This window comes from Oncorhynchus mykiss, chromosome 10, assembly GCF_057628025.1.
Source record: "Oncorhynchus mykiss isolate SJ-2025 chromosome 10, ASM5762802v1, whole genome shotgun sequence".
Classification (NCBI taxonomy): domain Eukaryota; kingdom Metazoa; phylum Chordata; class Actinopteri; order Salmoniformes; family Salmonidae; genus Oncorhynchus; species Oncorhynchus mykiss.
The window spans coordinates 48822976-48847500 of NC_143031.1; the positions used below are offsets into that span (position 1 = coordinate 48822976).

At 43.8% G+C, this 24525-nt stretch overlaps 3 protein-coding genes across 7 annotated transcripts in view; 2 read left to right on the plus strand and 1 right to left on the minus strand.

Moving 5' to 3' along the window:
- Positions 1-27: 27 nt before the first annotated feature.
- On the plus strand, positions 28-13551 carry LOC110534159 (actin-binding protein WASF3). The gene is made up of 9 exons (XM_021618864.3): positions 28-343; positions 6054-6212; positions 6455-6589; positions 8616-8769; positions 8976-9105; positions 9925-10097; positions 10928-11194; positions 11423-11802; positions 11973-13551. Exons 2-9 carry the CDS (start codon positions 6080-6082, stop codon positions 12128-12130), a joined length of 1530 nt encoding a protein of 509 aa, XP_021474539.1. The 5' UTR covers positions 28-343; positions 6054-6079; the 3' UTR covers positions 12131-13551.
- A 698-nt stretch (positions 13552-14249) lies between these two features.
- Positions 14250-18481, minus strand: LOC110534161 (G protein-coupled receptor 12-like). Its single transcript, XM_021618866.3, has 2 exons — positions 18205-18481; positions 14250-17589 (listed from the first exon to the last, which is right to left on the minus strand). The coding sequence occupies exons 1-2, from the start codon at positions 18210-18212 to the stop codon at positions 16572-16574; spliced, it is 1026 nt and encodes a 341-aa protein (XP_021474541.1). The 5' UTR covers positions 18213-18481; the 3' UTR covers positions 14250-16571.
- Positions 18482-22882: 4401 nt separating this feature from the next.
- LOC110534162 (uncharacterized) overlaps positions 22883-24525 on the plus strand; it is an 11752-nt gene continuing 10109 nt past the window's right edge. The window contains exons 1-3 of one of the 5 annotated variants that reach the window (XM_036933272.2): positions 22883-23081; positions 23469-23519; positions 24104-24208. The gene's annotated coding sequence lies outside the window, so the exon portion shown is untranslated. The remainder of the gene's footprint in view (positions 23082-23468; positions 23520-24103; positions 24209-24525) is intronic. The other 4 variants (XM_036933274.2, XM_036933275.2, XM_090186982.1 and 1 more) reach the window with 4 other exon arrangements.

Sequence of the window (24525 nt, forward strand, 5' to 3'; positions counted from 1 at the left end):
TGTGGGGTCTGGGCATCTTTGAAACACAGGGTGGTGGTCCGTATGAGCCCATGTACGCATGCGTCGTGGTTTCGCTGCTGCAGAGCGTTCGCGTTCCACGGTCGCGGAGGAAAGCCGACGCTGCCAAGGAAACACACATGCAGACATAAGGGAATCCAGATTTCAGCATCGTCGTCCATTCCCTTGACTTCGATAATTCACCGGTAGTGATGGTAGCGCGCAGTAACGCATTTGACCTATAGATCTATTCCACGCGCGATGTCTAAATAGCTGCCAAATAATACAGGCAACGAGAAGAGGTAAAATAAACCAAATAAAAAGTAAAGGGAAAGACAAACCAGTGGTAAGTAGATTTAGGTACCATTTTACCCTTCTTAGATTTAGGATAGACATCATTATTATACATGGCACAATAAGTATCTCCAATTATATAATGTGTTTGTGTTTGGGGGCGGGGGGGAGGGGGGGGGGGGGGTCTAAACAAGAAGAGAGGGGATGCGGGTGACACCGGTTCTATTTATTATAGTCTTACAATATAAGAAACGCTTGCATGAGAAAGAAAAATATATGTTTGTGTGATAGATATTGTGCCTTGGAATTAGGGACATAGATTGACGCTCTCACCACTCGAGACACCCGTCTCCTGGCCAATTCTAATCAATATATTGGTTTTCCTCTTCACATTCACGATTATCCCATTTTCAGCTGTACTTGAACACTCGTTAACTGCTGTAGCCCTATGGTCGTGGCGAACACCTGTTCTGTTCCCTTTGCGTTACAAATCACATGCTTGTGCAGAAGCAGCAATGGTTGGATGTATGACGTGATCATCAGTCCAACTGCAGGAACTCACTGATGTCATTATTTTTAGTCAGTCAGATGTCTAATGAAGGATGACTACTAATTAAGTCAAATGGATATTTTTTTTGGGGGAAAGCAATTTGTACCTGCACGAGGCTGCAGGTGCAGGCACATATCTGCTCATCTATTACTATGCAGTTACAAAGAAATTAGGCTAACTAGGTTACTGTGAAACAACGTGGATACTACAGTAACGAATTGCTACAGAACATGATTCAGCCCCCCAAAAAATGTCAACCTGCTAATTACACAGGTGCAACTGATGCACAAGATTTACCCAAATGCACTATTTAAATAAAGCATACTGTATATCCTATGAGATGAGAAGTCCAGGTGTTCTGAGATTATCGGTCTCCTTTGTAGCTCAGTTGGTAGACCATGGTGCTTGTTAATGCCAGGTTAGTGGGTTCAAATCCTGGGACCACCCATATGTAAAATCTATGCGTGCACGACTGTATTGGATAAAAGTGTCTGCTAAATGGCATATGTTATTGAGAACAGGCAACAGCAGTATCACTAGTCTGAAATATCACCTGCATATTTCTTATTAAAAGAGGCACATTTCTGCAACCAAGACCTCAAACAGTTTGTAGGAAAGAAATAGGAGTGGGGCTTCAGAGCTTATATGGAACACATTTTGGTTGGCCTTGATAGTCTATGACCTTGTATGGTTGACAGACAATTCTTGGTTAACTTGTTTTATTTGTCAACTCAAATGGTAGTTTGGCAATCTTGATTGATTTGGGATTACAAAGGGTAGGCCATAAAATGTGGTCTTAATTGCAGTGACAGTTTGCATCCTGTAATTCTTTTAAGCAATGGAGGAAGCTTATGGTGTCATGATTTCGGCAGTTTTTGGCAGGTGTCATGACTTCGATGGACTCCATACAGTTCTTTGAGGATTCAATTAATTTCAGCAACAGGAGAATCCTGTCAAGTTGGGTGTTGTGCTTGTATATTTGACTCAAATGCTTGTATATTTGTGCTGATCTTTACATATTCTAACTGCTCTTACCTAGTTTGAATAGATTCACCCACTGACTATGGTTGAACTGCTAGGTCTACGATGGGAGGAATGCAGTAGATCATTGAGTTTCTACTATCTTGTTCTGAACATAGATTATGTAAAAGGGAGCCTGGAGCCAGTGTCATGCTAGCAGCACTGTGGAAGTGTTGCTATGGTTTCCACTCATGAATCAGTTTTCTTCACCATGACTGTTGGGGCTGTGGCGGCATGCTATACTGGCTCCAGTAGAGGAGACAAGAATGAGAGATGAGAGAAAAGACACACAACTTGACGTTTCGGAATCAATGGTAGCATTTAGCCAGATTCTGAGAGCCACTCTTAGTTTGAATAGTGAGAATACTCCAACAAGAAAGGGGCATTGTGAGCGATGGAAAGGATGGCAAAAAATGTGGAAGAGGGTAATGGTTAGCAGATGCCAGCAACAGACTGGAGGCCAATAGATTTTTGAGGGGACAGCAGTGTTTGAGTGTGAAAGTAATCATTAATGAAGAATTAACACACAAAGGAGAACAGAAAGTTCACTCATTCATATTTGAACAATAAGCTATGTAAATAAATAAGCATTTGGAAGGTGGGGTCTCAGCGGCCTCAGCAATGGGAGCGAGTCATGTATAAATGATCCAAGGGATAGTTCACCCAGATAGTAAACGTGCAGTTGAAGTCGGAAGTTTACATACACTTAGGTTGGAGTCATTAAAACTTGTTTTTCAACCACTCCACAAATTTATTGTTAACACACTATAGTTTTGGCAAGTCGGTTAGGACATCTACTTTGTGCATGACACAGGTAATTTTTACAACAATAGTTTACAGACAGATTATTTAACTTATAATTCACAGTATCACAATCCCAGTGGGTCAGAAGTTGACATACACTAAGTTGACTGCCTTTAAACAGCTTGGAAAATTCCAGAAAATTATGTCATGGCTTTAGAAGCTTCTGATAGGCTAGTTGACATCATTTGAGCCAATTGGAGGTGTACCTGTGGATGTTTTTCAAGGCCTACCTTCAAACTCAGTGCCTCTTTGCTTGACATCATGGGAAAATCAAAAGAAATCAGCCAAGACCCCAGAATTATTATTTTTTACCTCCACAAGTCTGGTTCATCCTTGGGAGCAATTTCCAAACGCCTGAAGGTACCACATTAATCCGTACAAACAATAGTATGCAAGTATAAACCGCATGGGACCATGCAGCCGTCATACCGCTCAGGAAGGAGACGCGTTCTGTCTCCTAGAGATGAACGCACTTTGGTGCGAAAAGTGCAAATCAATCCCAGAACAACAGCAAATGACCTTGTGAAGATTCTGGAGGAAATAGGTACAAAAGTATCTATATCCACAGTAAAACGAGTTCTATATCGACATTACCTGAAAGGCCGCTCAGCAAGGAAGAAGCCACTGCTCCAAAACCGCCATAAAAAGCCAGACTACGGTTTGCAATTGCACATGGGGACAAAGATCGTACTTTTTGGAGTAATGTCCTCTGGTCTGATGAAACAAAAATGAAACTGTTTGGCCATAATGACCATCATTATGTTTGGAGGAAAAAGGGGGAGGCTTGCAAACTGAAGAACACCATCCCAACCATGAAGCATGGGGGTGGCTGCATCATGTTGTGGGGGTGCTTTGCTGCAGGAGGGACTGGTGCACTTCACGAAATAGATGGCATCATGAGGAAGCGAAATGATGTGGATATATTGAAGCAAAATCTCAAGACATCAGTCAGGAAGTTAAAGCTTGGTCACAAATGGGTCTTCCAAATGGACATTGACCCCCAAGCATACTTCCAAAGTTGTAGCAAAATGGCTTAAGGACAACAAAGTCAAGGTATTGGAGTGGCCATCACAAAGCCCTGAACTCAATCCTATAGAAAATTTGTGGGCAGAACTGAAAAAGCGCGTGAGAGCAAGGAGGCCTACAAACCTGACTCAGTTACACCAGCTCTGTCAGGAGGAATGGGCTGAAATTCACCCAACGTATTGTGGGAAGCTTGTGGAAGGCAACCCGAAATGTTTGACCCAAGTTAAACATTTTAAAGGCAATACTACCGAATACTAATTGAGTGTATGTAAACGTCTGACCCACTGGGAATGTGATGAAAGAAATAAAAGCTGAAATAAATAATTCTCTCTACTATTAATCTGACATTTCACATTCTTAAAATAAAGTGGTGATCCTAACTGACCTAAAACAGCAAATTCTTACCCGGATTAAATGTCAGGAATTGTGAAAAACTGAGTTTAAGTGTATTTGGCTAAGGTGTATGTAAACTTCCGACTTCAACTGTACATATACACATAACCAAGGAGCTGCAGAGCAGACATGCTAAAAGGCCATACTCCCATCCTCCAGAGAGTATCATGAACCCGTCTCTCTCTGTGATAGTCTCCGTGCATGAGGTTGCATTTCCCTGCTAGAGGTTCCCCTTGAGGTTGTTTACGCATGTTTAGCTATTTTACAGTGCCAATTTATTGCAATTTTTGACAGCTGCAAAAAGGACTCTGTAGCCTTGGGGAACATCTCGGCCTATTTATTTGAAATAGGAGACATATAATTAAAGCCTGACATTCCAAGATGATATGCTGATGTAGGAAAACTAATAATGTTCTTTGTCTTTCTGGTCCTATGTTTATATGTTTTGTGTATTCTGTCCTTTTTCATTTTGTCTGGTCCAATGCTTCTATTTGCAGTGTACTACAGTATGTGTATGATTGCTTTGTTCTATTTCTCTCAAATGTACTTCTTCTCATCACATTGCAATGGGCAACAGAGCATAAGGGAAGGTCCTTGGAGGTTGCCATGGTGATGGCCCCAGACTGTAGCTCTGATATAGTAGAGCCCCTTGCTGTTTGCATGCACACTACTCACAACCCCCCCCCCCCACCCCCCACACACACACACACCCAATGCAATACACTTTGTTGTACACGATCACAGAATAGACAAGATTTTGAAGCCCATAATTAGTCATCCATTGACATGAACAGAATAGCCTTCATTCGATAAGGTACATTAGTACTATCTCACGAGCAAAATTTGTAAGCTTACAGTAGGTAAATCTGTTTTTAGACTTGATATGCCCACATGCCAAATGAAGATGAAAGCCCATTCTCATTGGATCCAAGCTCTTTGTCATTGGATATGCTTATTGGGTTATTTTTGTTCTGCTATTTTTTATATATTTTTAGACCCGTGCTTGAAAGAGACACGACATGTAAAGGCCTATAAATACAGTGATTGAACTGAGAGAGATAGGAGGTAGAACACTTGTGAAAGAGGGACATAAGCCAGAGGAAGAGAGGTCTCCTCCATTGTCTCCACTATAGGGACATGCTGAGCAGTAGGCAGTGGGTCGTGTAAATGAATGCCAGGCGGTTGTGTAAATGAATGCCAGGCGGTTGTTTAAATGAATGCCAGGCGGTTGTGTAAATGAATGCCAGGCGGTCGTGTAAATGAATGCCAGGCAGTCGTGTAAATGAATGCCAGGCGGTTGTGTAAAGGCATGCCAGCTTGCATTAGGGCTGTGTGGGGAGAGATTCAGGCTAGATGGCCACTACCCATTAGCCTGATGGGCTGAGCACAAAGTTCGTACCCACACACACACACACACACACACACACACACACTCACTGTCACACACACACTCACTGTCAATCACACACTATCCATGATGCAATAGGCCATGATACTGTCCTAATATTTCATTGGTTCTTTAGTCTGTTCCCCCCGACCTTTGAATCCTGATTGCCCTTGCCTTCCTTTCAAACATAGTAAGTACTACTATAATCACAGTGCCATACTAATGAAGTTATGACCTTTCATAAATGCTTACTCTCAACCTCTTTTCTTTGACAATACTAGGTCTTTGTCCGGCACACCCTTCATTATTAGTCCATATGATTGCACCATTGCTGTAGATGTTGTGATTTCCCTCTGTTGGTTAATTACATGGTTTCTATTGGGTTCTCTCCGTTCTCTCTCCCCCGCCTATTGACTCTTTCTTTATTCAGTGCCTCTGATTGAGGTGTCACACAACATGGCGTTCAATATAGACTGCTCCACTGAAGACTGAGTTCTATTGTTCTATAGCCGCAATGAATGTGCTAATTGGAGTGGTGTTTTTGTGTGTTTTTTTAACCCTTTCCTCCCTGGCTCTCTGTAGGTGAGTGTGTGTAGGGTGCAGCCGCCATGCCGCTGGTGAAGAGATGCATCGAGCCCAGGCACCTGTGCCGTGGAGCCGTGCCGGATGGGGTCACCAGCGAGCTGGAGTGTGTCACTAACAGCACCCTGGCAGCCATCATCAAACAGTTGGGGGGCCTGAGTAAGTCTACACACCTGACTGACTGTCTGTCTGCTGACTGACTGACTGTCTGTCTGCTGACTGACTGACACCGACTGACTGAATGCTGAATGGAAATGAACTCTTAACCAAACTATTTCAGGCAGTATTTTTTATTTTCTTCAAACATGTAATGTATGGGTTATTTTAAAGGTACAATCTCATAGCCCTACTCTGACCCTGACCTCTGTTAATGCATGTTGTGTGTGTTTTTGTGAACGCAGGTCGACATGCAGAGGACATCTTTGGAGAGCTGTTCAACGAGGCCAACAGCTTCTACATGAGAATGAACAGCCTCCAGGAGAGAGTGGACCTGCTGGCTGTCAAAGTCACCCAGCTGGACTCCACTGTGGAGGAGGGTAGGTGGAGGCGGCGGGTGACAGGGGTTATGAGGGGCGGGGGGGGGGGGGGGGCAGAATCTGCTGAGGAAAGGGGAGTGGTCACATAATACTGTACATGCTATAGCATGATGATACTCAGTCAAAGTTGCAGCCCAGCATATGGTATGAGAGCGTGAATAAGCATCGAATTAAGCGCACCGTGCTAATTAGCGAAGTAAAACATACCGTTGCATAATGCAAGGGCTTCACCAGGGCTTTGTGCCCCACAGCTGAGCCACAGACTCACTGCTGCTGCAATCACCAATACATTGATTTCCATTATACAGCCTGGGATACGCTGAATACTGTATACAGTGCAGTCGGAAAGTATTCAGACCCCTTGACTTTTTCCACATTCTGTTATGTTACAGCCTTATTCCAGAATTGAAAAAAATACACACACCATCCCATAATGAAAAAACAAACGCTGTTTTTTAGAATTTTTGCACTGAAATAATACATTTACACAAGTACTTCAGCACTTACTGAGTAAAGACTCAGTACTTTGTTGAAGCACCTTTGGTAGTGATTACGGAATCGAGTCTTGAGGATGAAGCTACAAGCTTGGCACACCTGTATTTGGGGAGTTTCTCACATTCAACTCTGCAGATCCTCTCAAGCTTTGTCAGGTTGAATGGGGAGCGTCGCTGCACAGTTATTTTCAGGTCTCTCCAGAGATGTTCGATCGGATTCAAGTCCGGGCTCCGGCTGGGCCACTCAAGGACATTCTTGTGTTGTCTTGGCTGTGTGCTGAGGGTTGTTGTCCTGTTGGACAACCTGAGTGCTCCAGGTTTTCTCTGTTCATCTCTCTGTTCATCTTCCCCTCAATCCTGACAAGTCTCCCAGTCACTGTTGCTGAAAAACATCCCCACAGCATGATGCTGCCACCACCATGCTTCACCGAATGGATGGTGCCAGGTTTCCTCCAGACGTGACGCTTGGCATTCAGGCCAAAGAGTTCAATCTTGGTTTTATCAGACCAGAAATTTTGTTTCTCATGGTCTGAGAGTTCTTTAGGTGCCTTTTGGCAAACTCCAAGCAGGCTGTCATGTGCCTTTTACTGAGGAGTGGCTTCCGTCTGGCCACTCTACCATAAAGGCCTGATTGGTGGAGTGCTGCAGAGATGGTTGTTCTTCTGGAAGGTTCTCCCATCTCCACAGGGGAACTCTGAAGCTCTGTCAGAGTGACCATAGGGTTCTTGGTCCCCGATTGCTCAGTTTGGCCGGACAGCCAATTATAGGAAGAGTCTTGGTGGTTCCAAACTTCTTCCATTTAGGCATGATGGAGGCCACTGTGTTCTTGAGGACTTCAATGCTGCAGAAATGTTTTGGTACCCTTCCCCAGATCTCTGCCTCGACAGAATCCTATCTCAGAGCTCTATGGACAATTCCTTCAACCTCATGGCTTGGTTTTTACTCTGACATGCACTGTCAACTGTGGCACCTTATATAGACAGGTGTGTGCCTTTCCAAATCATGTCCAATCAATTGAATTTATCACAGGTGGACTCCAATGAAGTTGTAGAAACATCTCAAGGATGATCAATTGAAACAGGATGCACCAGAGCTCAATTTCGAGTGTCATAGCAAAGTGTCTGAATACTTATGTAAATCAGGGATTTCTAAAAACCTGGTTTCACTTTGTCATTATGGGGTATTGTGTGTAAATTGATGAGGGCATTTTTTTTGTTCATCCATTTCAGAATAAGCCTCTAACATAACAAAATGTGGAAAAAGTCAAGGGGTCTGATTACTTTCCGAATGCACTGTATGTATCCCATTTAGCATCTCTGCTTACCTTAATCATGATTCATGAGCCTCTGTTTGCGGTCCTATTAAACTGTGTTGAAGCATTGATCCACCACTAATGAATGTGGTTGGTTTTCATGTTATTGAACTTCTAAACGTCCTCATGCAAACTGGGTTCCCGTGGCCATTCATAGCTGATAATGAGTCAGTGTTCGAGGGTTCATTCATTGTGTTCGTTCTTGGCATTCTGGTCCCAGTTTCGCTGCAGGACATCAACATGAGGAAGGCTTTCAAGAGCTCCACCATCCAGGACCAGCAGGTGGTGTCCAGGAACTCCATCCTCAACCCCGTCATGGAGATGTACCATCGCTGTGACAAACCTCCACCCCTAAACATCCTCAGCCCCTACAGGTCAACCCTCATCCAAACACATAACAACTTACTGAACCCCACTTTAGTCTTTGCATTTTTCCTTAGGTACAGGATACCGAATTAAGCATTGGGGATGTGCAAATGATGTGCATTACAACATAGTTATATAATGTATCATATATAAAGTGTAGGTGTCAATTGCATTGCCGAAGCACAGTCTCAGGTCAGGATGTGTTGTCATACAGGGATGACAAAAAGGATGGCCTTAAGTTCTACACAGACCCATCCTACTTCTTTAACCTGTGGAAGGAGAAGATGATCCAAGCAACAGAAAACAAGCGGAAGGAGAAGAGGAAGCAGAAGGCGGGTGACAAGGTGTGTGAGTTTGTTTGTGTGTCTTATGTGCGTCGATGATGAATCACTACTCTCACACATGTCGCTACATTCCGCTGCAAGCTCTTTGCTGGCTCTTGGTATTTTTTTGGGGGGGGGGGGTATTTTATTAGGACACTCTTCCTGGGGGTCCGCACCGAACATGAAACATGACATAATACATAACATTAATAGACGAGAACAGCTCTCTCTTATCCTTTATACTCTCATGACTCTTGGCTGTTTTTTCCCCCTCTCAGACCCGCTCTCCTTCCCTCCGCCATTGAACATCAGGCCCGTCAGGATTAGCTCGTTGCTCCTTTTAGACTGTCTGCGCACAAGCGTCCTAAGCCTGGGGATGTGGACGTGTGTTTAGACCGAGATAGAGGACGGGAAGGAAAGGAAAGAGAGAGAGGGAGCGAGGGCTTAAGGGGCGAGGGAGGGAGCAAGAGAAAAGACAGCGACATGGTTAGTAAATAGCCTTGTCATATGTGTTTAGCAAGATGAGACACCTCTTACAAACACTACTAAGCTGTATAGCTAAAATTGACTTAATTAGAGGAGGCGTGCTCATTTATTTACTAAGAACTAAGACTAAGAAGGTACACCACTAGTCTAAGGAACCGTAGCGGAATTGAAATGCATTTTATACATAATAAATGAGCACTTACATGTCCTGTTTATGGTTTATGTTTGTCCCATAATGATGATAGTCGATGATAGTTTTTTCCCATATGTAGCGTTTATACCGCATAAGGGAATCCTCTGGCGCAGTCCATATCCCTGTATTTCGGCTGTATTCACCGTCCTTGTCATTTTCAGGAGCAGAAACAGGTGGAGGACCCCAGCCGGGAGGTGAAGAAGGTGAGGAAGGCCCGGAACCGCCGTCAGGAGTGGAACATGATGGCCTACGACAAGGAGTTCCGTCCAGACACCCGCCTCACGCCTTCACCCTACCATGGCATGTCCTCTGAGGGATCCCTCTCTCCAGACAGGTCAGTAGGGATGCACTGAATCAATCAATCAAGGAACAATTATTATATATTACTGTATATATTATTATAGATATTATGTGAAATATAGGGAAATGCTCATCACAAAATGTAAATGCACAAAATCTGCTTTCTGCTGCCATCTACCTAAATGTTCGAACGCCTCCATGTTCCTTAGAGGGATACTACGAGATTTAGAGATTTAGGAATAGAGATGTATGGAGAGCTCAACGTTGTATGTTTCTCAATGGCGCTGCCCGTCCGCTCACAGACGCCATAATGGAACATAGACAACGTTGTGACCTCTATACATCTCTATGCGACAGCTGGTCAGAGTGAGGATGTGAATAGAATCTTGTTTCTTAAGAATGATTATCAGTCAAATAAGCCGATTTAGAACATATTGATTACTATGTATAGCTTTGTAAGACTTTAAATGACCAACCACCAAGCTTTGGAGTATTTAGAAGGTCTGTTTCCTTGCTTTTGAGAGGAGCTGGCTACTGTACCAGCAGACTTTCAGCAATTGCGCTAAGCTAACAATATGCTAACTTTAATAAAACTGCACGCAGAGACATAAAAATGGTATCATGAGTTATTCTGACTCCGGGTAAGTAGAAAAATCACCTAAATCTCGAAATATCCCTTTAACATGTAGTATTCTACATTGTACTCACAGTATAATGTTTGACTACCAAGTTACTAGGGTTTTCTTAGATGGCAAATAAAGAAACGTGGATGTCCATTGACATGAGACTAGGTGTATACTGAACGTCTTGGAAGATATCCCTTTTGCTCCTCATCAACCTCTGTCTGTGGATGAAATGTTCCAGGTCTGGTATGTCTGATGAACAGTCCTACCCTGCCAGCCCTAACCACCCACCCCAGGAGGGAGTTGTGCTGGGTCCTGATGGGAAGGAGCACCTAACAGGCCCCAACCAGACCCAGTCCCTGGACCGGGCCTACCGCCCCCCTGCTGCTGCTACCACTGCAGCTCAAGGCCGCCAGCATTCCCTGGGCCGCATGCAGCCCCACCACGGACCCACACCTGCAGACCCATCCCTGAACGGACCCCGGCCCGCAGCTTCCAAAGAGGCCAGGTGTGTTAGCCAGCTACCCCTCTTGTCCCGCCTTCTGTGCCCATTTTTGCTATTTTATCTAAGCTGAATTCAAGTCTGAAAGCTTTTTCTATTGAATTCAAGTCTGAAAGCCTTTTCTATCTACAGTAAATGTCACAGGTATTTATCTCATCCAACATAAGTGATGTAGTGCTGGAATGGTGAGAAAACTATGTCTGACTTGGTTGGTTTCCTGTCATTGGTCCACAGCGGTCACCAGATGCCAGAGCACTTTATCCCTCCGGCCCCGCCCCCACCTCCTCCCCTCATCCCCTCAGCCCAGACGGCCTTTGACAGCAAAACAGGGCCTCCCACCCTGGCCCCTGGCACAGTGGCCACCCTGTCCCGCCCCTACAGCCCCTCACCCCCTCCGCCCCCACCCGCTGGCTATGTCCCCTCTCCATCTCACCCTGTCACTGGAGGACCTCCTGTTGCCCCTCCTCCACCCCCACCTGGTGGCCCCCCAACATTCGCTCCCTCTCCAGCCCATGCCATACACCCCTCTGGGGGAACACTGCCAAGGAAGGGCAAGGTGCTAGGCATCCCGATAAGTGACGCACGCAGCGACCTGCTGTCAGCCATCCGCAGAGGTGAGACCCTCTAGGTGGAACGGCCAGGATACCACTACATGATCTGTCTGCATTACTGTACATGGAAAGCTACTATTCTAGTAACATATTTACTGTATGGGAAATGTATTTTGACAGTTTGTAGTACGTATCATCTGTACAGTAGATGACCGTTGTGTTGTGTTCCTTAGGCATCCAGCTGAGGAAGGTGCAGGAGCAGCGTGAGCAGGAAGCCAAGAAGGAGCCAGTGGGGAACGACGTGGCCACCATCCTGTCCCGACGTATCGCAGTGGAGTACAGCGAATCAGATGAGGACTCGGAGCCTGAGGAGAACGAGTGGTCAGACTGAGACGGAGCAGAGGGCTTAGGCTTACTTTACTTACCTACAGAGTGCTGCTATTCCAATAACAGGAAACACACACCACACACACACACACACACACACACACACACACACACACACACACACACATACACACACACACACACATACACACACATACACACACACACACACACACACACACACCACACACACACACACACAGTCATCGCACACTACGTCTCGATAGACCTCTTGTTAGAGGAAGTAGATGAGAAAGTAGATGAGGAGACGCTTACACAGTATGACAGTATCCATTATCTAGTCAGATATGGGCTGAGAGGAAACCACAGTGGATCTGGGGCTGGGGGGGGGGGGGGGGGGGGGCAGGCACAGCAAGCAGGCACAGCAAGCTTATACTTATATATATAATATGATATAGTATAATATATTACTTATGGGTCCAGTATAAAAGTGTTTCTTTCATGAGTCCTGATATTGTAGTTTGAATATTATTTGTGCTTTCAGTTGCATTTAGACTTTCAATGCATCTCCTCCACCTGTAAATGAGCCACACCAACACCACAGATGTTGTTTTCTAGGTGAAGATGCTATGGCATTCTTTCAACTCATCTAACTGGATGCACTTAAATATTTCTTAATTGAAAAGCATTATTTAGAGTCATCTTCTATTCTGGCTGTGCTGTTTGTGATAACTGTGCATATGAAGATGATGTCACATCAAGTGTTAAATCAGGCGGGTGGATACTTTTGGACATATGATGCTGTAGCCGTAACCGTATTGTCAACACAGCTTTTTGTCATCTGAGGGATGTTCCTTTAATTTTGTCACTTTGTTCAATTGTTTACAGTGTTGTGGTTGAGTATTGATACCCTAACAGGCAGTGTTTAACATCAGTTGTCGTTTTTTGGTTTACATCATTTGCTAAAGATTTGCTGGTTGACTAATGACCACTGTGTAAGACAGACACTAACATGGAAATTATTTTGGGGTTTATTTTCTCTATTGTACTTTGTGTGTGCGTGCGTGCGTGGTGTGCGTGCGTACGTGGTGTGCGTGTCAGCGAAAGGGAATATCTCAATGCCTTGCTGTTTCCTTCTTTTCTGACTCACTTCTTTTATGTTGAAGGCCTGGAGAGATAGTATCTGATTGCTGGTGGGCTTGTCGTCCATTTTGACTAACGTTCTACTGGAAGAGATGAGAGAGGGTTCATAGCAGTGTTTTCGGACATACTGACCCTGTGTTCTATTAAGTCATGTGTTTGTACAACTACTGTGTTTTACAATTCATTGTTGTATAGATTTTTTTTGTAACACTGCTTGTACAAATGAATTTGGGTATCTAGATATGAAATGACTATCACACTGATCGAACCTGGAAATAATAAGGGCATGTGTGAGGGGGTAATAAAATGAAATAAGTGTTACGAGGCCTTACTTTTGTATTGGATCCTCTTATGGCTGTTTTTTTGCAAATCGCTGGTCTATTCCATTGACATAACTTCCCTATTGTACCGTATCACTCGAATGTAAACAACCAATTTATGCACTAGTTCTGAGAGACATTTGTATGTCGTTATTTTTTTGCATGTACAGTGTGACCACCACCCACCACGTCAGGCCATCTGGCCATCTGCGACGGCAGGAAGAGCATAGGGACAAATGAACTCATAAGATCCACAACATGGGAGGGGACAGCCCAGGGAGAACACAGTATTTCTTGCCCAGCTGTATAGCCACACCCTAAGGATGGTATTTTAAGTACAGGTAAATCCCCACTAGATGTGGTACTGTACAAATACAATTATAAGAACCTTGTGAGTACGAATATCTCATGTTTCGCACAATTACACAAATCCATAGAGAGCTCTGTTTTGTATGTTTTGGGGTTGTAGTTCTTTCCAAAATTCCAGAACCTTCCAGTGGTACAGTGTTTTGGAATTTACTCTCTGTGTCTCTTTCTGAGTTCAGTGGAGTTTTTCCACACCAGACAGATACGCATAGCTGTTGTTGGATTCTGTTTGTCTTCAAAGGCAGTGGCATCACACACGGCAGCGGTCACTGTGCCTCCATCTGTCCCAGAGTGCATCAAGCCAGGACCCAACTGAGTGACCCAAAACAGACGAGCGGTTAACAAACATTTATTGACCTTTCCCACAGACACCTAGTTGGATATCTCGGTGCTACAGATTTGGTTGATTGCCTTTGTTACGAAAACCTCAACTAAAACCCTGTCTTGGTGACAATATGGTGAAGTGTTTTGAACAGAAGTCACCAATGCAACACAACGAGTAGTCCAGGATCTTGAGGAAGCAAACGAATTTGACAGTAGTGTTGCAATCGTTTGGCGTCGTTTATGACAACAATCATTCCTTGAATACATTGAACGGGACACACTGAAGTTGTTTCCTAATGACAAAATGAATAATTTATGATTTAAAAAACAACAACTAGATAAACAAACTACATACATTTTTTTTCAATAAATATATAAAAATATAGCTTTATACCAATACAATAAGACAGTATGGATTTCTAAACCCTGTGAGAATACTAAATAGCTGAATCAATCATGCTGACTGTGGTGGATGAGCGACAGTGAATCATCTGAATCGGACACAAGCATTCCATACAGTACTTACACAAGCAAAGCTTGGCGGCACACACAAGATCGTCTTCAATTCAATAGTGATGACACTGGTTGCAGAGTTCCCACCAATGTTGACTGGAATCATAGGGGGTTCCAATGATTGTGGATTGCTTATAGCAGCTCTTTGGCTGCACAACTAGAGAATAGGCAGTAGATAAGCCTACATACTGTAAGGGGTCTCCACACACATCTCAAACAACAGACGTTGCATTATCATTCAAGCGCTGTACACCACACATTATTGACGTCATAGAGCTGCTCATACTGTACCATACAGTCATAAACTGGCAAATGGCTATTTGTTAAGTATATTGATCCCTTTCTATTGAGAACCAACATATACATGTCATTCAGTTTATCACTTTACACAAGTTATACATTATTGCCAGTGAGACATAGTAAGGCAAAACAATTAAGACATTCTGTAGAAAATTGGTGTTTACCGAATATTGGAACGAGTGACATAACAGAGAACAAAACTGTACCATTTGCATAATTTAGATGCACTGCACCTATTATGTACAACTACCCTACAGACAAATCTAGGTGTGACAAATATTGATTCACTGTGGAAACATGAGCAATGTTATAACCAATAAAGCAATATATTATGACTTCTGTCCGCAATCAGATGTCGATGTGTTAGTTCTACCGAGGATGTGTAGGCTATGGGCGTACAGATATTGCACGTGGACAATTGTAATTATAAGCAAGTAGTGTTGTGCCCGTGGCGAATGTAAGGAGTTTACCACTTTAAACATTTAGAGTGCCCTGTCATACTGGGAATATATGATACGGTCTGGGCGCGTTCATTTGGAAAACTTTGGCTGACACTATGTTGCTGTTTTTGTCTTGAATTCAATATGCACACAAGTGAGGCTTATTCTCTGCTGCTGTATTATTTATGGCAGATGACGCCACAGAGCTCGCATAACCAGGCATACGCGTGCGTTATTGAGTGGGTGATAGCTCACGTTTCACTGTCCATGGTGCTGAAAAGGCCGGCGCTGAATTGAGCTGTCCACTCATTCCAGCCTTTCTCCCTCGCAATAAAACGTTAATCACAAAATCAGCTCACTTTGACTTGCCCCAACATTTAACAGACTGAGGGGACAGTTTCGGCATAGTTTTGAGGGTGCAGAGACGCAGCAAGTCAGTAGCCTACCACGTTTCAGCGTCATTCGGAAGAACAATCAACAACCTTTGATAAAAACATTATTCCCAATGATTTGAATCAGTACGGGGACATTAGAATTAGTTTGTTTCCTTCCCCCTGTTGTACTGACACAGAACAGGTATTTATTTGCCTATTGAGTCAGGGCGCTAGGCTACTCTGAATGCTTTATGAGCAACACCGAGCCACTGCACAATACATGTCCCAATGGGCGCACACTAGTTGAATCAACGTTGAACCAACGTGGAATAAAATTAACTTGAGTTGAATTGACGTCTGTGCCCAGTGGGGTACACTTATAAACGCATCTATTATATATAATAAAAATGGGGTGTAACACGAGGCCTTTACTATACAGTGAAGGCTACTACCTCCACATTAAAGGTGCAAGTAGCTCTGGCACAATACACTTTTAGAGAGATTGAACGATTTTGTTTCGAGAAGAGAAGGGCCTATCCCAATGCTATCACCAGTAAAAGATGCAACAAGAGGACAGTTATTCAATACAAATAAAATGCAAACAACAACAACAACAAAAAACACTTACAAAGCTTTTCGGCATAGTCAGTAAGATTGTGATGTGCTTGTAACTACTTGATAGGCTATGACGTTCAAACGTTTGCCTAGACATCACTTGGTGTCCTTGGTCGCAGAGAAAAGTTGGAAGATACACATCCACAACAACAAGCGATTCTCATAGATTTCTGTATGTCGGGATTTCTGAAAGCATAAATGATGGGGTTTATCATAGAGTGACAAATGGCCGGCAGAGCGGTGACGTAGGTATAGACAGGGGGATATCCGATGTCAGCCACCAGAGAGTACATGGCGAAAGGGATCCAGCACAATGCAAAGGTGCCAAGGATAATGGAGAGGGTGGATACCCCTTTAGTGGTGGGGGAGGAGGAGTGGGAGGTAGTCATGAACTTCTGCTGCACGGCGATTTGCTGCGCATGCCGAAAAGCAATCTTGCAAATCTGGAGGTATAGTTGCAAAATAAGTGCAAACACAAAAAGAAAAGTCACCGCCAGTGCAGCGGCGTGATTTTTATCAATGGGGGCGCAAATGCTGCAAGTCGTCTCATCCTCAAGGCAGTTCCATCCCATGATCGGTAGCGCACCAAGAGTGATGCTAGTCACCCAAATGAGCACCAGTGTGACGATGGTAAAAATCACCGTTCGTTCCGTGTGGTAAGTCAGTGCGTTGTAAAGGGAGAGGTATCTATCCACCGTTATTGCCAGGATATTGAGAACGGAGGCCGAAAAAGCAGTGATGAGCAGTCCAGCTGATAGCAGCGTCACGAATCCCGTATCAAAAATGTAGGTGATGGTGAAATTCACTATCAAACCAAGCCCGGCCAATAGGTCCGCAAAAGCCAAGCTCCCTATCAACACAAACATGGGCGCTTTCAGGGTGGGCGTGTAAATAATTAAGGCAAGGACAATTGCATTTTCGCAGGACATTAGGGTTCCCGTGACACACAGGACTATATCCCAGGGGTTGACGCTTATGACCACCGGTTCCATCTCGAACTGGAATGATGGAGGTGGTGTGGAATTCCCTCCTTCTTGAACATCCCAGGTTGAGGAAGAGGTGTTTTTGAATTGGTTACTCATTGCTGCGGCAGAGAGTGAATCATCACTGAGAAAGACAGAGAAGGGGAGGGGGCGCGAGATAGAGACAATTTCAGAGTGATCACCGGAGGAAATGTACAGTGTAAAGACATTTGCGTTCAAGAGTGTATCTTACATATTTCCAAATAAAACACGTGACTCATTAGACTGCCGCACGCCAAATTGCGAAGTGGCTAAAACGCCACATTTTACTACTTATGATTCCCTCCGTTGACTCAACATTTAGAGCAAAGAGTTCAATTGAAATGAGAGCCCCTCTGTAGGGAGTATTCACATCACACATTGGCTGTTTAAGCAGGACTTGAATGAAAGGATAAACATGGAAATGAATGGGTTGTCTTTGATCTAATTTGAGATCTATGTCATTTCGATTAGTAATAGGATGCCCCAAAAAATAGATATGGGTTGTTTCACTTTGGGCTTGTCGTCAATATTATTAATCCACACATGTAGGCTATTGTACCCTCACGCCTGATTATAAAGGCCTTCTAAGGTAAAACAAAAACAAACAAAAAAACATATGATGACATTTCTGTGAGAAAGTGGTTTTCTAGTCTATAATTTCTCTGTAGTCTAAACCTGAACATCACATAATATGTAGATATATAACCTGATCACTAACCAGAGCATCCATGCGTGTCACTATCAGTCAGTCAAGTGATGTTGCGATGGCTTGTTGAGGTCTACCCGGGCGCATTCCTTAACAGGGAAGATGGAGACGTGGAGCGCCCAGGTGGAGACTATCACCAGTAACCGCTGGCGCCGTTTCACCCCTCTTTTTTTCTTTTGCCGTTATTGTAACAAATCTTTTGTAAATCGATTTCTCACAGGAGGACGTTAAGACTCGGGTGACACACTGCTAGTGATGTTGGCAATTCGCTGGCATTGACTCTTGCTTGTTTCAATCCTATTGGTCCTTTGGATTATTCTCCAAATGACGTCAAGTGCTCCCTCTCCATTCTTTACCGATGTGTTATTCAGAGCATCCCCCCTGCTCTCACATTAGCATACCAGTATGGGTAGACAACTGTTTGTAAACCTGGAACCTGTAGGTGGCAGCATATTACTTTAAAGGCTCTGCTTGCCAAAGAAACATCCAGATTTTGCTATGTCTATAATTTAGTTAGTTGACAAAATTCAACTCCACCGTGGAGCTGTCCATTTGGTAAATCTGACCACAACTCTATCCTCCCGATTCCTGCTTACATGCAAAAATTAAAGCAGGAAGCACCAGTGACTCGGTCTATAAAAAAGTGATCAGATGATGCAGATGCTAAGCTACAGGACTGTTTTGCTAGCACAGACTGGAATATGTTCTGGGATTCTTCCGATGGCATTGAGGAGTACACCACATCAGTCACTGGCTTTATCAATAAGTGCATCTAGGATGTCGTCCCCACAGTGATTGTACGTACGTACCCCAACCAGAAGCCATGGATTACAGGCAACCTTTGCACTGAGCTAAAGGGTAGAGCTGCAGCTTTCAAGGAGTGGGACTCTAACCCAGAAGCTTATAAGAAATACCGCTATGCCCTGCGACGAACCATCAAACAGGCAAAGCGTCAATACAGAACTAAGATTGAATTGCACTACACCGGCTTTGACGCTCGTCGGATGTGGCAGTGCTTTCAAACTATTAAAGACTGCAAAGGAAAGCACAGCCGAGAGCTCCCCAGTGACAAGAGCCTACCAGACGAGATAAATAACTTCTATGCTCGCTTCGAGGCAAGTAACACTGAAACATGCATGAGAGCGTCAGCTGTTCCAGATGACTGTGTGATCACGCTCTCCGCAGCCGATGTGAGTACGCTGATCCTCAACACGAGGTCCCCTCAGGGAGGAGGCCAGAGAGCTGACCGTGTGGTGCAAGGACAACAACCTCTCCCTCAACGTGATCAAGACAAAGGAGATGATTGTGGACTACAGGAAAAATTGGACTGAGCATGCCCCCATTCTCATCAACGGGGCTGTCCACATCACCAACAAACTAACATGGTCCAAGCACACCAATACAGTCATGAAGAGGGCACGACAAAACCTATTCCCCCTCAGGAGACTGAAAAGATTTGGCATGGGTCCACAGATCTTCAAAAGGTTTTATAGCTGCTCCATCGAGGGCATCCTGACGGGTTCCATCACTGCCTGGTGTATGGCAACTGCTCGGCCTTTCAAATTTCAATCGGCCTTTGACCACAAGGCGCTACAGAGGGCAGTGCGTACGGCCCAGTACATCACCGGGGCCAAGCTTCCTGCCATCCAGGACCTCTATACCAGGCGGTGTCAGAGGAAGACCCTAAAAATTGTCAAAGACTCCAGCCACCCTAGTCATAGACTGTTCTCTGTGCTACCGCATGGCAAGCGGTACCGGAGTGCCAAGTCTAGGTCCAAGAGGCTTCTAAACAACTTCTACCCCCAAGTCATAAGACTAAAGAACAGCTAATCAAATGGCTACCCAGACTATTTGCATTGCCGCCCCCCTCCCCCACACTGCTGCTAGCCTCTGTTATTATTTATGCATAGCCACTTTAATTACTCTACCTACATGTACATACAGTGCCTTGCGAAAGTATTAGGCCCCCTTGAACTTTGCAACCTATTGCCACATTTCAGGCTTCAAACATAAAGATATAAAACTGTATTTTTTTGTGAAGAATCAACAACAAGTGGGACACAATCATGAAGTGGAACGACATTTATTGGATATTTCAAACTTTTTTAACAAATCAAAAACTGAAAAATTGGGCGTGCAAAATTATTCAGCCCCTTTACTTTCAGTGCAGCAAACTCTCTCCAGAAGTTCAGTGAGGATCTCTGAATGATCCAATGTTGACCTAAATGACTAATGATGATAAATACAATCCACCTGTGTGTAATCAAGTCTTCGTATAAATGCACCTGCACTGTGATAGTCTCAGAGGTCCGTTAAAAGCGCAGAGAGCATCATGAAGAACAAGGAACACACTAAGCAGGTCCGAGATACTGTTGTGAAGAAGTTTAAAGCCGGATTTGGATACAAAAAGATTTCCCAAGCTTTAAACATCCCAAGGAGCACTCTGCAAGCGATAATATTGAAATGGAAGGAGTATCAGACCACTGCAAATCTACCAAGACCTGGCCGTCCCTCTAAACTTTCAGCTCATACAAGGAGAAGACTGATCAGAGATGCAGCCAAGAGGCCCATGATCACTCTGGATGAACTGCAGAGATCTACAGCTGAGGTGGGAGACTCTGTCCATAGGACAACAATCAGTCGTATATTGCACAAATCTGGCCTTTATGGAAGAGTGGCAAGAAGAAAGCCATTTCTTAAAGATATCCATAAAAAGTGTTGTTTAAAGTTTGCCACAAGCCACCTGGGAGACACACCAAACATGTGGAAGAAGGTGCTCTGGTGAGATGAAACCAAAATGGAAGTTTCTGGCAACAATGCAAAACGTTATGTTTGGCGTAAAAGCAACACAGCTGAACACACCATCCCCACTGTCAAACATGGTGGTGGCAGCATCATGGTTTGGGCCTGCTTTTCTTCAGCAGGGACAGGGAAGATGGTTAAAATTGATGGGAAGATGGATGGAGCCAAATACAGGACCATTCTGGAAGAAAACCTGATGGAGTCTGCAAAAGACCTGAGACTGGGACGGAGATTTGTCTTCCAACAAGACAATGATCCAAAACATAAAGCAAATTCTACAATGGAATAGTTCAAAAATAAACATATCCAGGTGTTAGAATGGCCAAGTCAAAGTCCAGACCTGAATCCAATCGAGAATCTGTGGAAAGAACTGAAAACTGCTGTTCACAAATGCTCTCCATCCAACCTCACTGAGCTCGAGCTGTTTTGCAAGGAGGAATGGGAAAAAATTTCAGTCTCTCGATGTGCAAAACTGATAGAGACATACCCCAAGCGACTTACAGCTGTAATCGCAGCAAAAGGTGGCGCTACAAAGTATTAACTTAAGGGGGCTGAATAATTTTGCACGCCCAATTTTTCAGTTTTTGATTTGTTAAAAAAGTTTGAAATATCCAATAAATGTCGTTCCACTTCATTATTGTGTCCCACTTGTTGTTGATTCTTCACAAAAAAATACAGTTTTATATCTTTATGTTTGAAGCCTGAAATGTGGCAAAAGGTCGCAAAGTTCAAGGGGGCGGAATACTTTCGCAAGGCACCGTAATTACCTCAATTACCTCGACAACGATGCCACCGCACATTGACCCACCGGTACCCCTGTATATAGCGCCGCTCCCCACTATTGTTATTTACTGCTGCTCTTCAATTATTTGCTAGCTAATTTCTCTTACTTTTTTTTGGGGGGGGGGGGGGGGTGTTAAGGAATTGTAAGTAAGCATTTCACTTCAAGGTCTACACCTGTTGTATTCGGCGCATGTGACAAATAAAAATGTATTTGATTTAGTCAGCTAGAATTGAGTGAAACCACTGTCAAGCTTTAGCCTCAACATGGAACTGAAATGAAATAGCTGTCAAAATAGTGATTCGTATGGCAGCTGAAATCTTTTGACCCTGAAAAGTTTGACCCCCAACACTCGTGATTACAGAGTAACTCGTTAGCTGGTTAAAAAGGACTGTCAAAAACAAATTGACCCTAAACTGATCTTTGACCTGACAAAGTATTTTTTTTTGTACTTGTATTTTATGAAGACCAATTAACCAGCAATGTTCCCTCTAAGGTGCGCGCCTGCAAGGGCAAGAAGCTCACCAAGACTGCCTCAACAGAAGAAATATGAGCCAGCGCAGAGTAGCACGAGATTGAATTGCAATCGACTTTCTACAGTTTTCCCCTTTAGTTAACACAACAGACATTTCCCCCTTACATTGGGAATTGTGATCGAATCAACCCAAAATGTGCCACTTTCAATGCAATATACTGTAACAAAACAAACTATGCAAGATTTAGTATGCAAAACTAACTGTGTAAGAGATCATCTTGTAGGCAGAGCACATTGGAGTAGAATTCTATTACGTTGGCAGAGTAGCCACAGTAGTCTACTTGGCCACTGTAACTTAAAGCGGGTACAGCCTCAATGTTCACAGTAAACACACACTTTTTATTTTGAGGGAACATTGATAACCAGTAATGTTTTACACCATCCATATATCCCCATCATCACTGTAAGACGCCCAATCAATTTCAGCAATCCCCAGGAGGCTGTGTGAGCATGATGTCTGCCTGTAAGGAAGCAAGGGGTGTGGTGTATATTCGATGGTTCTCACCCTTCACTGAACCCTTGACCCTGATCATCGAGCCCCAGCCCGAATCACTCCCCTGCTCTGGTTTCCTGTCACAACGCCTGGTACACAGCCACTTCCTGTGTTCTAAGGGAGGGGCTGATTTAGAAGTTACATTTGAGGAACATTGGGTCATATTGGGACATATGTGACAAGAGTGGGGGTTACAGCCAGGTCTAGAGAGACAACTCACCATCTCATTCAGCAGCTTGAGGATGCTGATTGTGAGCTCCTTTCCTGCATGTAAAAAGGTATGTGATTTGGTTTCTATAGTGTAAAGGCTTATTCTACCAAGGGCTGCAGGGTTCGATTGATAACGTCAGTATGGAATGGTGAATTGATGGCCATTCAATTAACTCTCCGTTTTGAGCTCTTGATGATCAGCTAAGGCTCATGGCATGAAGATGACCTGTAGCAAGTTCAACTGTTTCAAAAGTACAATGATTCCTTTGCCACTTTAACTTTTCTTAATGCAATGCAGCAAATCAGTAAAGATTCAGGGAACTGAAATACAATTTAGTGGGTCATGTCGGCATGGTATTATAAAGGAAGAAATTGAATGTTCATGCACCATCCAAGTTTACTTTTGGGAAAGAAGCAAAGCGTGCTTGAATAAACCCCAGCCTTTTAATTTCAAGGATTCACATTGACTCGGATCAAGAAACAATTGGCACAGCAGAGCTGTCTCGGTAAGGTTTGAGTGCATGAATTGCCTGTTGTGTTGTACTGCGTCTACTTTTCTTGCTATGATTAGCACAGTCATAAACCCAGCATTCCCACCAAGTTCATGAAGGCCTCAAAAGGCTCTATTCATATGTGTATCACAGAATAGTCTTCGCCTGCCTACCCAGACTCCAGACTCCGGCCAAACGTTACTCGCCTCCCGTGGACGTTTAGTCTCTTCTCCGCAATGAAAAACCAAATATCAGCTGAATCAATTTTGTGTGAGTCGTCAGACTACACAGGCAATGTATGTGTTGCACTGTTAATTTAGCGGAAAAACTTAAGCGTAGAGGGTGTTTTCCAGAAGTTGTGAAACGCTGGTCCACAGCTCTCTCAACTTAAGTACAAAAGGGTGGACTGTCGTTAGCAGAAGCGATGGGTGACCCAGTTTTATCTCTTTCACCTCTCGTCATCTTTCGCCTCAGTTGTTACTGTCAACACCTGCTACATCATGCATCAGTAATTTAGTTGAATTTGACTGTATGGCACGGCACTTGTTGATTGTTAAAAAAAACTGATACGAACATAAACATGGTTTATCTTTCTACAGCATCTGAAGGGACGTTCCTGAGCGAGCAGCCACTCACGACGTGAACTTCTGAACACACCCATTGAGATAAAAAAATAAAAAATAAAAAAAAACACTGAGGTGATTGTAAGTTGACATTTCCATCTGGCAAAGTCAATTTAGCAAAACAGCTGGGGCTGACTTGCAAATACAGTACTGTACATTGCATGATTGTGACGTAGAAACGGACATAAATTATCTATACTCCTCAGTGTAAACCAACCAAGGCGTACCAGGAATATCAAGTCATGTTAAGTCTGTTATGTCAATTCTTGTCATGCTGCAGCTGTCTTGAGTCCACAGAACTATTTTGATGTCCCAGCCTCTTTGAAACTGTTCAATACCCTTCTTGTCCCTTAGAGGCAAATGTGCTCCACACGCCATCAGAAAACAATTTTGATGTC